Raw genomic sequence first — 18,598 nt, 5'->3', positions numbered from 1 at the left:
TCTACACACTTTCTGCAAAAATAAATAAAAAATACTATGCGAGATTTGAAATGAAGGCCTACAATACATGGCAACTCAAAGCTCCATGGCAGCTCTCACCTGCTGCAGTATGAGAGCCTCCCTCTCATACTGCAGCTACCTCTCTATTCTATTCTCTCTGTTTATTATCTCCCTCTGTCTCTGCCATTCCATCCTTTTCTGTTGCTGTAACCAATCACCTTCACCTCTCTCTCTCTCTCTCTCTCTCTCTGATTGTGCACTGAAAGAAACCCACCTCCATCACCCCCGCGAGGTTCTGCCACTTAGAGCATGTCTGTGCATATAAAATGCTAAAAACTCACAAATGCAAGTGAAGATAAAATGTGATTGTGCAGGTGAGATAAAAATCCCCAAAGGGCTTATAAAAACCTCCCTCTCTGCCGTCTCTTCTGTTATTATTTTGCATCTCTCTCTCTCTCTCTCTCTCTGTGCTCTGACGTCACTCACTTTACCTCTGCTTTTTCAACCCAGCTTTTGCAGCTTCCGTTTCTCAAATCCGCCATTACTCACTCCCTCCGTCTAAAAAGTCTATTTCTCTTCAGAAGCGCTAATATAGTAACCGTCCCCGACATAGTCAATTATCCCAGAACGTCTGCGTTCTGTTCAATCACTGGCCGCGGATGCAGCCTATATTCCACGGCGCTGCAGAAACAGGAACTGGACGCCTGTGTGTCCTTCTTCCGATTGGCTACGGCCGATCACGTTACACGCAAGTCGAGGCGGTAGGGTTACAGGTGCATGATGGGTGCGTATACATTTGAAAACTGGGACATTCTGCATAATGAGTACTTTCTACTTGGTGCATTGTTTTGGGCTTATTTCTAAAGGGTAGTTGCTGATTTGGCCTTTATTCCTAATGTTGTTTAACACAATCGCGGGACCTCATTTTTCTCTTCATGTTACAACAGCTGTATGGGGGATATACGTCCTGGTTAGTCACAAGGAAGCTTAGAGAAGGTTCCTTGTGAAAGTCAGGTAACTGGGCACTTTCATGGGAGCCAAATCTCGCACCGGAAGTTCCATGAATACCTGGCAGTGAATGGAGCCGGCTGGATCCGCTCAAAACAAACATTATTTATGAACAATTGAGACCTGTACAGTATTTTCACTGTATTGAAAATAGCCAATCTATGTGGTGTCACGGTGTGAGCTTGTAGATCACTTATTTTCAAAAAGCCGTAGCCCTAGTCGCTCCTTTTAGCTTGCTTATTATTTATCTTGCAAAACACTTGCAACACTGGCTCTCACCGCCTCTTTACCCATCCACCCTTCTCCTGCTCATTCCTTCCATCCAGCCATCCCTCCGTCTCTGTCGTGTTGTTTTTAATGAGCTGTGAGATGTGGAGCAGAGATCAGAGTGGGAGCGAATGACACAGCCTGTCATCCAACTCCCATCTCTCATACATTATTCACATACCCCCATTTTATCTCTGGAACTAGAGCTTTTATTTTGAAGTGACACATATCACACACACACACACACACACACAGCATGGGGCGCTTTTATTTTGACAAAATGTATATCCCTGTCTCCTACTGTGGACGTAAATTCAAGGTCAAGGCACTGAATATGCTCAAAGCGGTGAGGACTCACAGAAATCCAATGCTTTCTTGATCGCAACTTGACTTGTGTGATCATGACATGAGAACAGAGACGGGTCGAGATCTGGCCTTTGATCTGACTTGAGGCGAACTGAATTGTCATTTAAATAATAACAAAAGGAGAGATGGAAGAGGACACGGCACATGAATTGAGCCAGCACTTCCAAGCTGCAGTCATTTTCCACCCAGTGACATCAGAGAGAACAATTGGCCCAGCAGACACAATCTTCTTTTTCACTATATCGTTCGTCACTGTCTGGTGGAAACCCAAAAATGTTACTTTTCAGGATTCAAATTCAAAAATAGCAAAAGTGGTAGATCGACAAGCTCAAAGCGTGTTTCGAGATTGCGGATCTGCTACTGTTGAAGCTTTTGCAGTATGATCAAGTGGGGCGTTAATTTACGAAAGAAACACGAAAAGTGAAAATAATTGGGCAATAAGATGTAGAGAAGTAGTTGGGGAAATAAATAAAGTGGTGCTCTCCTTTCAGCTGCTATCAAAGTGCCTTTGAACAAGGCGCTGAACTCCCTGTTCCTCCAGGGAGGCGTCTGTCCAGTGTTGACCAGACTGTGGTCAACTGGGCAGCTCCCACATGACAACGTGTATATTTGTATCACTCTCCCTGCCCTGGAAAACCTCTCTTCTAGCTGTTGCTGTAAATAACAATCTGTCCTCTTGTAGCATCGCAAAACATATGTATTGATTTGGAGCCGTGTAATGGGTGTGTAATGCAGCTTTGGTACACAATTGTTGTGAAAGCCCATTTCAGGGTTGCAAGTAAATGTATCGGTAATGATTTTTTTTCATTTGCTACAAAATTTTTTATTGTCATTTCAAAAGATTTCCAAAAATATACACGCCCGAGAGGCATCCTAACCAGATGCACGAACCACCTAAGCTAGCTCCTTTCCAGGCGAAGAAGCAGCGACTCTACTCTGAATCTCTCTCTCTCACCCTATCTCTAAGGGAGATGCCAGCCAGCCGTCCAATAAAACTGAATGTAATAATACATCTGGGTCCCACTGAGACATTAATGCATTTGGGAAGCCCTATACACTAGTTTATGCATTGTGCCTTCTCAGGGGAGTTCGGGGAGGTGTACAAGGGTCGCCTGAAGCTGGTGGGGAAGAAGGAGCTGCCCGTGGCCATCAAGACCATGAAGGTGGGCTACTCCGAGAGGCAGAGGCGGGACTTCCTGTCCGAGGCGTCCATCATGGGCCAGTTTGACCAGCCCAACATCATCAGGCTGGAGGGCGTGGTCACCAAGAGCCGGCCCACAATGATCATCACCGAGTTCATGGAGAACGGTGCGCTGGACTCATTCCTCAGGGTGAGTCTCACACACACACACACACACACACACACACACACACACCTATATATTTTATATTGACACAATAGATGGATGGATAGAAAGAGAAATACAAGCATGATCTCTTGTCTCTTTAAATGTCTGTCTGTCTGTCTGTCTGTCTGTCTGTCTGTCTGTCTGTCTGTCTGTCTGTCTGTCTGTCTGTCTGTCTGTCTGTCTGTCTGTCTGTCTGTCTGTCCGTCCGTCCATCCATCTCTTTGATCCTGCCCTCCTTTCTCTTTAACTGTCGGGAGACAGAAAAAGCAACACTTTGATGTTCATGTCTCACAGTATGACCTCTTTTGACTCAGAAATCCTCTGCCAACACACACACACACACACACACACACACACACACACACACACACTAGGATCGATCCCAGCGCTGTTCCTTTCCTTGTGTGACCATCCTGCATGCTCAAGACCCAGAGGATCAATGTGTGTGTGTGTGTGTGTGTGTGTGTGTGTGTGTGTGTGTGTGTGTGTGTGTGTGTGTGCGTGCGTGCGTGCGTGCGTGCGTGCGTGTGTGTGTGTGCGTGCGTGCGCACTTGTTTGTTTGTGAGTACCTAGAAGAGAGCTTTGCCTGCCGAGGATTAGTCCATAGAAGCATCAAAGGCATGGTTGGATCTGCAAATTGCACATACACAACAACAAACGCACACACACACAGCTCTACAACGAGGCACGAATAAAAATGCACAGACACACACACACACACACACACACACACACACACACACACAATACAATGTGGCTGTGTCAGTAGTGACATTGAGGGTATTTATAGGAGCGTGTCTAGTGCAGAAGTCTCACAGTAGAACAGTAAAATGGCAAATGTTTTGGCAAAGAGAATACAGGCCTTTAGTGACTCACATTTAGTAGTCCGGCAGCGTGGAGTAGGAAAATCGTTCTTTTTTTATGGGGCTAAAATAAGTTTATATGTGACCATACCATTAACCTACTGTATATAAGGAAAATATTTCAAAATTTGTGATGTGTCAAACTGGTGGTTTCATGATTTTGAATCCATTGCAAGCATTCTTCGTTTTTTTGCACGAAAAACACTCCTTGTGCTAAAAACGGCCATACTGTATAATAATGCTTGGAATGTCTTCAAAATCCTAACAGTTGTCTGAAAAGCTTTATTATTATTTTTTTGACTAACTTTTTCATGCCAAGGATCCCCAAAATGATATGTACTGCCCATCTCAAAAGATTTTGTTCAAGTTGAAAATGTTGTATTCTCCTGTAGTGATTAAGCATGAAAAATGTCAATCAAACTAATCCTGTGTCTCATATCTTTTTACAGCAAAATGACGGACAGTTCCCTGTCATCCAGCTGGTTGGGATGCTGAGGGGTATTGCATCTGGCATGAGGTATACAACACAACACAACATGCACACACACACACACACACACACACACACACACACACACACACACACACACACACACACACACACACACACACACACACACACACTCACACTCAATACGGCTGGGGTTTCCTTGCAGGTACCTGGCAGAGATGAGCTATGTGCATCGAGACCTGGCAGCTAGAAACATCCTGGTCAACAGTAACCTGGTGTGCAAGGTGTCTGACTTTGGCTTATCACGCTATCTGGAGGAGGACAACTCTGACCCCACCTACACCAGCTCACTGGTACGTGTGCGCACACACACACACACACACACACACACACACACACACACACACACACACACACACACACTCTGTCCCCACCTACACCAGCTCACTGGTACGTGTGCACACACACACACACACACTCTGACCCCACCTACACCAGCTCACTGGTACGTGTACAGTACACACACACACACACACACACACACACAATTAGGAATTCATTTATGAAAAAACATAAAAAACATGAAATACGGAGATAGACCTGCAGTAGGTTTCTCCCCAACAGCGATGATATTTACCATATGACAAGAGAGTGTAAGTGTAACCCGTCTTCTCTCTCTCTCTCTCTCTCTCTCTGTCTCTCTCTGTCTCTGTCTCTCTCTCTCTCTCTCTCTCTCTCTCTCTCTCTCTCTCTCTCTCTCTCTGTCTCTCTCTCTCTGTGTCTCTCTCTCTCTCTCTCAGGGAGGTAAGATCCCAGTGAGGTGGACCGCTCCGGAGGCTATAGCCTACAGGAAGTTCACTTCAGCCTCAGATGTGTGGAGTTATGGCATCGTCACCTGGGAGGTGATGTCATACGGAGAGAGGCCTTACTGGGACATGAGCAACCAGGATGTACGTCACCGCACGCACCGTGTGTGTGTGTGTGTGTGTGTGTGTGTGTGTGTGTGTGTGTGTGTGTGTGTGTGTGTGTGTGTGTGCGTGTGTGTGTGTGTGTGTGTCTGAGTGTGCGTGTTTCCTCTGTTGTCAGTCACAGCATGGTTTCCACATAGTTTCAGAACAGCCTTGATGTTTAAACCACTTCAACCCTAAACTTGGTTGACTGCAGACTCTCAGGGCTCAATACTAGGGTTTTCTCTACACTTTAAATATCTCATCAGGCCTGGGCCGGCTTAGCGGTCCGGGCACCTATAGGCTGGTAATCCAGCCTTTGCTGCCTGTCTTTCCCCCCATCTCTCTCCCCGTTTCCTGTCAACCTATCAATAAAGGCAAAAAGCCCCAGAACTATCTTAAAAAAAATCTAAATAGCTCATCTACAAGCTCATCTACAAGCTCACAGCGCGATGCGCCGAGTTTGTATGTTTGTCATACAAACTGTATTTACCCCCGCAGCTGACGGGGACTGCCCATAACTCCGACTACAGTACATGGCTTCACGTGCGGTCAGGGATAGGGTTAGTAATGCACGAGTCGGACCAATGGAATAATAAGCCATTGTCTAATGACACGGCACCGCAGCTGACGCTGCACCCCCCTGGTATCAGTGCCGTCGCTACCTATACGCGCAATATGCACTGTGCGTAGGGCAACACGCCAAGTGCCAAGCCGACCCTCAAAATAACAATTGTCTCCGCTGCGTAATAACGAGCGTCCTTGCAAACAGCAAAAATAGCCGATTTGCATGAGGAAACACGGTGCTCTCGTTGGGAGGGGGGGCAGCACAAATATCCTACGAGTAGGGCAACCAAATGGTCAGCTCTGTCCCTGCCTGGTAGGTAAACAGTGTCTCTATAGTGTGGTCAGCTACGTCCCTGCCTGGTATAGGTAAACAGTGTCTCTAGTGTGATTATTGTGTTTCAACATCACACTCCCTTAACCCGCCCAAAATGGGTTAAAATAGGGCCATATATAAAGAAATTGAAATGTGAGTACTTTGTCCACCATTTATTAAAATTTTGGATGGGCTACATTTTGGGATGTTTTTAAATTCCTATTTTTTTATGTATACTGGATTTGGGTTTAGCACTCCACTGAAAACCATTGATGATGCGCAACCTCCTTTTCTCATTTATCACACTCCCTTAGTGTTTTCATGTGTTACTCATTCCACATTTATTTTCGTCACTTAACACCAACTGCAATTAGCCAGGCCTTGACATCTTTTGAGACCAATCTGATCCCCCAGTAATCAGACTGATACGTGTGGATGCTGCATCTGGTAAATCCCCAAGTGAAACAAAAACAAGAAAATCCCTCCCCCACTTTTATTTTTTTCAGCTTAGTATTTAATTCAGTTGAAGCTGGATTGAAGCCTTAAATCATTTTCTTTTTGATTACATTTTCATTCCTAACTGAGAAAATTACAATTATGCACTGATTAAAGTAATTGCTTCGTTTGTAAAAGCTTTGACGCTATGGGGGAGGGCGAATGTTCAGGAAATCAGTTCCCAAATGCCAAATGCATTGGCTAACCGTTAGCCAATACATTTGGCATTTGTGAAAGGAAAGACAAAGCAGATGCGCACACACACACTCCCTCTCTTTGGGTGTGTAGTGTTAGTCTGGCGTATAGGCCGACATTACTATCCCTAGCTCTAACCCTAACTGCACGTGGAAGCCAGTAAGCCACGGTGAGTCTTAACCGGCTACGTATGTCGGACTACGGGACGTCAGACTAAAGGCTCATACATAGTCTGGATTTTCGGTGGTTAGGTGACCACCGAACTACAATTTGACGTCACGAACCGCGGTGAAGAGCAAACCACCGCGACCGCTCCAGCCCTTCTCTCTGTTTTTACTCACCACCGCTCAACGTTTTCAGCTCCGGTGGTCAGCTCACCACCGGAGCGGTGGTCACCTCACCACAGAAAATCCAGACTATGAATAGGCCTTAAGGCGTGCCCCCAGCTCTCTCCTTCCCCACCTCCCCACCTCTCTCCTTCCCAAACTCCCCACCTCTCTCCTTCCCAAACTCCCCACCTCTCTCCTTCCCCAACTCCCCACCTCTCTCCTTCCCAAACTCCCCACCTCTCTCCTTCCCAAACTCCCCACCTCTCTCCTTCCCAAACTCCCCACCTCTCTCCTTCCCCAACTCCCCACCTCTCTCCTTCCCAAACTCCCCACCTCTCTCCTTCCCAAACTCCCCACCTCTCTCCTTCCCCAACTCCCCACCTCTCTCCTTCCCAAACTCCCCACCTCTCTCCTTCCCAAACTCCCCACCTCTCTCCTTCCCCAACTCCCCACCTCTCTCCTTCCCAAACTCCCCACCTCTCTCCTTCCCCAACTCCCCACCTCTCTCCTTCCCAAACTCCCCACCTCTCTCCTTCCCCAACTCCCCACCTCTCTCCTTCCCCAACTCCCCACCTCTCTCCTTCCCAAACTCCCCACCTCTCTCCTTCCCAAACTCCCCACCTCTCTCCTTCCCCAACTCCCCACCTCTCTCCTTCCCAAACTCCCCACCTCTCTCCTTCCCAAACTCCCCACCTCTCTCCTTCCCCAACTCCCCACCTCTCTCCTTCCCAAACTCCCCACCTCTCTCCTTCCCCAACTCCCCACCTCTCTCCTTCCCAAACTCCCCACCTCTCTCCTTCCCCAACTCCCCACCTCTCTCCTTCCCAAACTCCCCACCTCTCTCCTTCCCAAACTCCCCACCTCTCTCCTTCCCCAACTCCCCACCTCTCTCCTTCCCAAACTCCACCTCGGATCCTCTCTAAATGTGGCAGGAGACAAAGACCTCGTATAAGGATGGGCAAGCTTTCATAAAAATAAAAAAACAACATTTATTTTCCAAACATTTTCAGAACAAAACACATTGCGTTGTGTGAGGCTGTTATTGTTGAAATGTGGCATACTGTAAGTGATTCATTCATAGTGCATTTGTATACGTTTTAATCCCAGATGAGACAAAAAAAGTCTCAAGCTGAAAAAAAACTTTTGTGCACCTGTTTCATAAGATGGTGCAGAAGGTGCATATAATGATGGAGGAAAGTGTGTGTGTGGAGGCTGCCTTCCGCAGCATGGGTCTGCTGTAGCATTAACTATGCATGAACCCATCCACACATAATCTAGTACACACACACAGACGCACATAGTATACACACGCACACAGCCATGCCAGGCACACACGAGAATACATGCTACAGTACATGCAAGCGTACACATGCTTTCATGGAACAAAGACCAGTCTATTGTCAGAGGAATCACTACAGGTGCTGTGGTCGACATAAATTAACCATGAAAGAGACGTGTGATGTCGCACCACACAAGCTGCCGAGGCTACGTATGTCTTGATTGACAAGCGGTGCTTAGAGAGAAATTATGCGGCACAAAGCCATAAAAAGTGTGTGGGGGGTCAACCAGAGTTCACATGGCGAGGAGACGAATCCACCTAGCACAGCACTTTGTGGACGTGCCACTCTCTGCCAGCTTACTGTTAGCTAAAGCTTTATAGGTATGCTGACGGGGGCACTAAAATGAAAAAATTTACTTGAGATGTTGGGAAGAAAATGTTTAGAATGCGTTTTTTTTATGGTGTTATTGCTTTGTTCAAATATGAGAGGGAGAAAGAGAAAGAGAGAGAGAGAGAGAAAGAGAGAGACACACACAGAGAAAGAGAGAGGGAGAGAGATGAAGAGTAAGAGATAGAGAGGGAATGCTGTGAGATGCAATATTGTCACCAAAGAAACCTTGACACTGGGTTTAAAACTATTTCAGACCGTAGTTATGGGAAACGGCAAAAGGCTTATATACATAATGTTCTAGGATTCTGTTCTATTCTGCAATGTCAATCATTTGTGGCACAAGCAATGAGTCAATTAACCTGCAGGCTTTCCAGGGTTATCTCTGTTTACCTTGTGAATGGCAAAGTAAACCGTCACTGTCAGGCACAAACCTCTCCATATTTCTACCCCCGTAAATTAATTACTATTACTATATATTAAACGGTCACCATACTACATTTTCTCTCTAAAGTTACAAAAATAGCCAATCTGCAAGCTCATAACACGCCAATTAAATCAAGTAAAATTGAAAGTGGTTATGTGTTCAATTACGTATTAATATTGAACCAATGAAACGTATTAACAAGAGCTTGTGACTAAATAAAAACTAAATTGGATCCATTGGAATACAGGTTCCTGTTTCCACTCGAGTTTTCAGCTGCATTGATGTAGACCTAATGAATGCACAAAGCCAAATGCAAATGAAACACTCAGCGCAGCTCAGTGATGAATAAAATTATACCCACCGTGTCTTCGCAAAGTGAAATTCAAAGGTAAATCATTTCAATTATGCTATTTGGAAAAGTGTTTCAAAACAAGATGGTAGGCGGCCGTTACAAATCTTTATTCATCTTTTCTCTGTTTAAATTGTGACCCTAACTTTTAACTCAAAATGATACACAGCAGGCCTGGGCCATGGCAATGGTCCAGGCACCATTAAAAAAATGTATACACAGCAAAATTGTCAATGTTAATTTGTAACTACGGCAGTGTCAGTGTACAAGTGTAGTCAACACAGAGGATTTTACTGTGCAGTTCTGTTGAAATCTCACGTCATCTCATTATTACAACTCTGTCGCCTCATTCTCCTCTCCCTCTCCCTCTCTCTCTCTCAGGTAATAAATGCCATAGAACAGGACTTCAGGCTTCCAGCTCCAATGGACTGTCCACTAGTGCTACACCAGCTCATGCTAGACTGCTGGCAGAAGGACAGGAACACCAGGCCAAAGTTCCCCGACATCGTCAGCATGCTAGACAAGATGATGCGAAACCCTGCATCTCTCAAAGCAGGCCTCAACAACATGTCTGATGGGTGAGTACAGAGAGAGAGAGAGAGAGAGAGAGAGAGAGAGAGAGAGAGAGATCACCAACACGGTACACCGATCACCAAAGTTATACATGAGCACAATTCACAAGCAAATAATCACAGACATGTCTGTGGCTTGCTCACCTCTGTTAGTGACAACTCTTTTCTCCCCCCCCCCCCCCCTCACACACACTGTACAGTTCTACCAACAACCATCCCTTGTTGGACCGTGGAGCTCCAGACCTAAGCAGGGTGAGTTCAGTGGAAGACTGGCTGGCCGCGCTGAAGATGACCCAGTACCGTGACTCCTTCCTGGGCTTAGGGTTCACCTCTCTGCCCCTCATCAGTGAACTCACTGCCGAGTAGGTCCACCTGTCTGTCTGTCTGTCTGTCTGTCTGTCTGTGCATCATCCTATAACACAGTATCTATAGGGTGCAGTGCTGCACCCACTATATATTGGTCTATTGGTGCATGTATTGTCCCTGTGCTTATGTCTTAAACTTGTTGTATGTATCGGCCACAAATCGGTATTGGCCAATATTTGCTGTTATCGCCATCGGTCGTTATCGGTATCAGCAAATAAAACTGACATTAACCGATGGCAGTAGCCGATATTTATCTGTTGTTGATAAGCATAGAGTACATCAGCATTGGCTATCAGCTGAATTGTTCAGTATCGGTTGCATCCCTACTTTGTATTTTTCTGAATTCGGTATTGAATCCGATCAAAGCGACCTCTCTTTCGCACATGGGTATAGGTTAGCCACTAGCCATAGTATTCCCAGTACAGAAGAATGCCATATTGTATCGACCCCAAAAGCTCATCTGCATTTTCTTGCATGTTTCACCAGGGACCTTCAGAGGATCGGAGTGTCCCTGGCCGGACACCAGAAGAAAATCCTGACCAGCGTCCAGTCAATGCAAAACCACATTGATGACCAGTCTCCCACTGACTCAGTGTAACTAACCACAGCAGCATCTGTCAGTACATGATGTGATGAAGAGGACGTGAAAACGTGAAAAGTCTTACCAAGTCCCCTGTCTCTGTTAAACCACATCAGAGACAGAGGGCTCCTTCTCAGTTCAGTTTAACCCTCCTACAGAGGCATACTCACCTCCCAAGAGGAGGTTACCTCAAACCGCCGACCGCAGATTTATTTGACCAATGTCTGATTTATACCCGGATACTCATCGTATCGTGCACTGAGAAGAGCTGATCCACAATCTCAAAACACGCCACTGCGCAGGCATCGCAGCTTGTAGATCTGCAATTATTTGTGTGTGACAACGGCGCACACTTAGTCAGTCTCAAATTCACCCAAATGAATTACTCTAAAACAAATTTGCATTGCGAGGGATGCTCGATGGCTGCTGAAGAACGGTGGCAGACTGAATGACATGGACCGAAACCAAAAATACACTCAAGTTCTATCCCTGTCTTTTAGGCTAAATATACAGATCAGTTTTGGTAATGGCTGTGGCACGTTGTGGCCTATGCACTGTCCCACAGCAGACACTACAGGGAAGCAATTATTAACTAAATACAACACAACAGTGGAGGAGAACTTTCTTCAGAACAGTTCTTTAGCAAAGGACAAAAGAGTGACGGTGAGCCAATTGTTTACAAGAAGAATGCTGGGCTTCTGTTCTGTCTGTCATCACTCTTACCACCGTGACCATGTTGGATTCATGGATGACATGGCCTACTAGTTTTAATGTGAAAGCAGCCGTCGATACTGCTTCAATGAAGAGTAACAGTCAGTCAAATAAAGAGACACAAGCTATAACCATTTTTTTTAAACATGGCGGAGGAACTGGGAAACCAAAAATAGGCCATGTTATTATTAGTCTGCTTAAAGCCTGTTTAGTGTTTGGCTTGCTTCCTGGGACGTAAATGTCCAGAACCTTGTAAGAATAAGGTAGGAAGTTATGCTCTTCTTATAGGTTTAAAGCATGTTGGCCAAAAAGCACTGATCTTTTTGAATACTGGAAGTTAGCCCAATCGAGGAACTTTTTAGCCAACAGACAGAATGGACTCTGAATCGCTGTCTTCATATTGAAGTGTTTGTATATATTATGAAATGGGATGTTTTCTTCCTTGCTTACATTTTTGCCAACAGCACAGCACAATTAATCGTCACTGGAGTGTGTGTGGGGTCTGTTATTTCCCTGCCATTATCTCCCTCTGCATGACTTGTCATTTTAGCAAAGTTAGATGTTTTGTGGTTTGCACTTTGCAGTCAAAGTCTCAGTTTTGTACATTTCCTATATACTCATGAAATGAGAAACACTATTGGGGACTTACTTCCATAATCTTAATGCGCAATTCAAAAGGAATTAAGCAATAATATCCCCAGACTCTTTACACTCTGAATCCGCTGCATCCGTTTAATTAACTTTTTAATAAAACAATCAACATCAAATCAGCATCCAACATGAGGCGGATGCTGAACATCAGCATAGTATAAAAGCAACAAGACAAGAAGGAATCAAGCAATCACGCTACGGGTAACTTAGACGGCATTGCAATGCGTAGTTGCATGACACCATGCGCAACACTGTGCACATCACCGCACACAACAAAATACTGTATATCACGCCAATAAGTAACTGCTGGCTTCTCTGCTGTATAAGGATGTGTCACGGCTGCACGATAAAGTGCTTTACACACAGGATGTTGTTTATATTTATCACCAATGATACTACTGTGTACCCCCCCTCCCCTATACCCCCTATAATATTGAGAGGCCTTGAACTATTTTAAAATCTCCAGTGACTTTCACATCCCTGGAAGTAAATGTTGTTTCTATAGCCAACTGTAGCCAATACCAGTTTTTGCTCACTGTGTAAGCAAATGTATCTGTTGCCTGGCAACAATGGCGTATTGAAAAGTTGGTCAGGAAGTATTGACGATTGGGACTCCGTTGAAGCTTCAGTTGCATAAATCTTGCTGAATATTATACCTCCAGAGAGACCTACAGCACTAGCTGTAGAGAGACCTACAGCACTAGCTTGGAGGTTGAATAAAGAGAGATAACATACTAGTCTGGAATCTCATACCGCTGCATTGCACGGTTGGCACCTACAAAACAGCATGCGGAAGAAAAGCACAAAACTCCATTCAGTCATCTCACCGATACAGGCAGTCCCATAACAGGGTCATTTTATTTTAATGTTTGACACAAAGGTATAAGCGGGCAGTATGAACTTTCACTTCACAGTCCGTCTTTCAGACATTACTGTGTACTGTTCATGTGTGTGAATATATGAAGAGACGATTGTTGCCTTTGGCAGACAACTGAACTACAACTTGTCTTGTATGTGTTTCTAATGGCTTGGGTTGAGTACCAATAGACAGCATGCAGACCATGATTATCTCGGGAAGCGAAAAAGATCAGAGAGTCAAAGAGTTGGTGCTTTTCCTACATGAAGAGGTTCTTTTGTGAACATGCATTAAACAGTGCTACATTTGTGCATGAACCATCTAAAACTAGAGACGTTATAGATAAATAATTGGAGACAGTTTAAAAGAGGAAGCAGTCGGCAGTCGCACACCCCTAGCCTAGCGTCAATGTAATGTGGATTTATCAAACAGAAACAAATGTTTGAACAAAGTCTTCTTCAGGGTATGAAAAATAATTGGAACCAGACATAGTATCTGTATGACAAACCTTTCTACATATGGGTACATTATTTGGCTGAATATATATATATACACACACACACACACACACACACACACACACACACACACACACACACACACACACACAGTAGAGTGGTTTCAGAAACATGGACAAGAGTATCGAGAGTCTGCTTGAACTGAAGGTTTGAAAGAGGTGGGGGTCATGGAAGAATGTGTCTAAATCATCCAGGACATTACATATCTCCAAGTTTGCCATTTCTGTTTGTTTTCATGGAAATTGAGAGATCACACTGTTTGTCATGTGAAAAGAATGTACCATCATGGGACCAAATCAAAGGGATAAGCAGGAGAGGAGAGGAGAAGTGCCGTACAGTATAGACAGTCGAAGCAACTGTTGACATCGATGTTTGAATAAGAATGATACTGGGTGTGGAGAGACGTCTCTTTGTCTGATTCTCTCCATCTACTTCCTCCTCAGCCCCACCTAAAGTATTATATATTTATATACATGTCTCGCTCTCTTTATGTTCTGCATTTCAACCTTCTCCTTTATTGGCATGAGAAAACATACGTTTACATGACTAAAGCAAGTGTTAGGAGCGTGTACAGCATTGTGTAAACAGAGCTTTGTCACATTGCGTCGTTATACAGTATACATGATACAGTATACAGGGTATACACCTTTTTTGTAAACAAATAGCAGCAATAAACAAGAAATGATGACAGCCATATTATCACCAGCTGCTATGTAAGTGCAGTAGTGGCATATAGTATAGTAGGCTACTGCTGCTATGTTATTATCACAGCATAAAATTATGTCATGATTTCGACCCACTCAGACCCCCACACGTAGAACCCCATGATGAGACAATGGCTTTCTTTAACCAGCAGCTAAAGCAGCTGGTAAAAAGCCTCAGATTTAAAATGTCTTTAAAGGTAGCAGCTCTGTTTACATGTGCAATAGGTCTAGAAGTCTACTTGCTACAGGTAGTCCTTAGGGTGGCTGTATTCCATTGGCTAACCTTCTTTTATCGCAACAGTTCACAAATCTTGCTGCTGTGTTTGCACATTGTTGTATTTCTCCCAATAGGTGTGGGAGTTTTTGTGTCGTTTGTCATAGTTTCAAACTCACTTTGGGTGTGTGTAATCTGTGTCTCTGATGTCTTGGTATAGTGGGCAGGTGGATAGACAGTGTAGTTCTGTTTCCACCACTTTCTGACTTTCTGTGTGCAGTGGGTGCATATATAGTCTGTCTTCCCTTGGGAGCGGGGTATGTCTGTGGTGCATAGTCTGTCTTCCCTTGGGAGCGGGGTATGTCTGTGGTGCATAGTCTGTCTTCCCTTGGGAGCGGGGTATGTCTGTGGTGCATAGTCTGTCTTCCCTTGGGAGCGGGGTATGTCTGTGGTGCATAGTCTGTCTTCCCTTGGGAGCGGGGTATGTCTGTGGTGCATATATAGTCTGTCTTCCCTTGGGAGCGGGGTATGTCTGTGGTGGCCTTTCTCTATTGCAAGGCTGTGTTCACTGAGTCTGTACCTATAGTCAAGGCTTTCCTAAATGTTGGGTCGTTGCTCGGGTTGCCCGTGCTCGGTGGTTCAGCCAATGTATATTCTCTTTTTAGTGATAGATAGCATTCGACTTTGCTTTGGTTTTGGGTTGCCTCTTTCCAGTCAGGTAGCTTTATTTTTGTTTTCTTATAATCTGGTTAAATCCAGTGAGTTCTCTGTCTGGTGGTTGTGCTTGCGTCCCTGGACCAGCTATCTAAGGGTAGACTGGAAACCAGACGAATCTGCCACAGGAAGAAAAAAAATGCCCTGAGCAGATATTGGTCTGGCATTCCTCAGTTTGAATAGGGGGGATTCACACTATGGTCCCAGATGCGCACTCGGGACCACTTGGCAGAAGTTATGGATGTGTGAATGCTGCGTACCGTTCCCGTGGGAGCAGATCACCCAGGGACCTGGGACCGCATCGGGACCGATTGAAGTGTACTCGGATACAGATCGATGAAAGCATTGAATACAATTGAATGAAGTGTACTCAAGTGCGGAATAATCAAGGCCAATGTGAATCAGCGGGGACCAGGCAACCGTATTCGGGAACAGTTCGAATCAATCGGACTCAGTCCGTCTCAGTGTGAATCCCCTATAAGAGTTTTCTGTATGATTGAGGGCTATGTTATGGAGCGTGTCTGGATTGCTTTCATTTAGGTGGTTATGAAAGTTAAAAGCGTCTACTCTTCAAGCAGTCTATTCTAACCTAACAAAGAATTCTCTCAAATGCTCAATTGTCTCAAGATAGTTTTGATCTATCATTTCACCCAGTGATGTTGTGTCCAAGCTGAAAACGATACCAAATGACCAAAGAAGGAGCAGATCTACAACCTCACATTGAGTTGCTCTGGTAATGCACTGTGAGCTTGTAGATCAGCAATTTTCGTTATTCGTCATACATACCATGATTAAGGCTTAAGTAGTTAAGTTGCAGTGGGTTTCTAGTACACCCAGCAAGTCAATTTAATCTGTCTATGATGTGTCACTCAACTGAAAAGAACAGATTTCTAAACGTTTTCCGGTTGAAAATCACTTATTCTCAGCAAGTGTCACCATCATCTGACAAAGTTCAAAGAAAGTGTTAACAGACGACTGATGCTGAACACAAAAGGGTGACATCATCACTGTCGGGCGGAAACCATGTACTTTTATGTCAAAACTGTACAGTCACAACAAGCTCTCATTCATACTTTTTACTGGTTCAATATTTATGAAAACTCAACGGGGAGAGAGAGAGATGGGTGAGTGACACGCAGCAAAGGTCGCCGCCGGCACTGGGACTCAAACCCGCGGCACTCTGTCAGGCTACATTGAGTCTATACTGTAGGTGCCCAGACCACTACGCCAGCTGTCGGGACTACTTTTTGGTACTTTCGTGTGACACGCTTTTGTGACAAAGTAGGGCATTCATTTACAAAAAACATATGTTTAATTGGAGAGCAATTAAAGCAATGATTCTGCCTGACAACAACAATATGCTAATCAGAGTTAAACCCACCTCCAGTTGTCTTACATATCATCGCAGCTTCCCAGAGAGGACCAGCAGTTTATTCACGCTGTTTTCTCAAAACAGCACTGGCCGACAGAACGGGTTTTATCTGCACATGACTTTCTTAAATACTCCTGCTCACCATTCTGTACAGGATGTTTGTATAGTTTTGATTGAAGAAAAGATGTAGCTGACATGAAACCATGTTTTTCATGGGGGTCAGTCAGTGTTTCAGTAGAGCAGCTAGCCGCTGGCGCTGCCTTGATCTGTGTTTACCTACAATATTGTCAAAGGTGTTACTGCTCACATGGTCAGAGCACAGGCCCACTGTATAATATTGTAACATACTGTAAGGTGTGTGTGTGTGTGTGTGTGTGTGTGTGTGTGTGTGTGTGTGTGTGTGTGTGTGTGTGCGCGTGCGTGTTTGCGTGTGCACGCGTGCGTGCTGTTCACTGTACAATGGAAAATGTTTGTATTGTGAATGTGACAACTGTGAGAGTTTATAGCCGTTACTTTCTGAATCTTGCTATTATGATGCACTGTTTGTGAATAAACAAAAGGAAAACCCCAAACTGATGAGTGTTGTTGTTGTTGTTGTTGTTGATAACTGACATGCCTGAGGTAGGCCGAAAGGCCGAAACGTTCCTACGACTCTTATCAAAATAAACGTATTGAACCAGCAAGTGGCAGTGTGCGGGTCTGTCCTCCTTCCTTAAAACGTTTGCTGCTCTGACAGGACCTATACGCACCTGCTATAAAATTGAACCGGGTGTGCGGAAGTCATCTCTCGGATAACTGACAGTCAAAATGTGATTATTAACCACATTCAGTAGCATCCCTATTCTGGGCATGTTATAATACAAACAAACTGTCGGCCAAAATATCTGATCTACAAGCTAACAGCACGTCACAAGGCAACGTGTTATGAGCTTATACAATTCTCGGCTAAGAGATGTTGGTGTAGAGCAGGGATTCTCAACGTTTTTGGCTGGGGAAATGCTTTGGCCATGTCTCGCGACCCCCGCCCTGCCCCCCTCCCGAGTCCCCACCACCAATACAAATTGACCACTACAATAACCTAGAGGAAATACATCATAAATATATATACTGAAACCAGATCATTCAGGAAAGTTTATGCATGTACTATGTGTACTATGTAAACATTTTCCAGCCATTCCCGAGGTGTCACGACCCCCAGGTTGAGCAGATCTACAAGCTTGTATATCTGCTATTTATTTTAGCCAACCAATGTGCTGTATATACTGTACTTTCCCGGTTTTAATGGGGAAAGTCAGTTTATGAATCAATCTCTTCTCCCAAGTTGGAATGGTGCAATGGTAACGTAACATTGATGAAAAACAACTGTGATATTTAGTGTAACAAAATGACCATTATCAAAAGCAAGTCTCAGGTCCCTGCAAATTGATTTCGGTAATGAACGGAAATGAATGGAAAGCTGCTGGTGGCTTGGCTTCCATAATGACCAAACACTCCACTAGGTGATTTGGACAATGGTCTGCACTAATGTCACATACACTGAGTCATACTGTATGCAATAAGATGACAATACCGATGATATTAAATTCCATATGAGTTTCATTCCAGTGATTTGAATTTGTTGTACGTGTGTATGTATGTGTAGTTTTTTCCCCCCACCACATTGTTTGAGTAATTGTCGGTAGATGATGCTACAAATAATTACAATAAATCTGCATGAATTTGAATTTTATAGTGCTTTTCAACATGC

At 44.5% G+C, this 18,598-nt stretch overlaps 1 protein-coding gene across 1 annotated transcript in view; it reads left to right on the top strand.

The window, feature by feature from the left end:
* The window catches only part of LOC308320412 (ephrin type-B receptor 1-like), a gene marked incomplete at both ends in the record, with an annotated part of 36,190 nt that extends 25,061 nt beyond the window's left edge, over positions 1-11,129 (top strand). The window contains 7 exon segments of the mRNA XM_080770794.1: positions 2,725-2,972; positions 4,303-4,370; positions 4,510-4,657; positions 5,105-5,254; positions 9,975-10,162; positions 10,366-10,527; positions 11,018-11,129. Coding sequence (XP_080626920.1) covers positions 2,725-2,972; positions 4,303-4,370; positions 4,510-4,657; positions 5,105-5,254; positions 9,975-10,162; positions 10,366-10,527; positions 11,018-11,129 — 1,076 coding nt within the window.
* Between the last annotated feature and the right edge of the window lie 7,469 nt (positions 11,130-18,598).

Source organism: Protomyctophum bolini, assembly GCF_963924005.1.
Source record: "Protomyctophum bolini genome assembly, chromosome: 8".
In the NCBI taxonomy this organism is placed as follows: Eukaryota; Metazoa; Chordata; class Actinopteri; order Myctophiformes; family Myctophidae; genus Protomyctophum; species Protomyctophum bolini.
The sequence above is the reverse complement of the archived record's forward strand: the minus strand, read 5'-3'. Positions and strand labels throughout refer to the sequence as shown.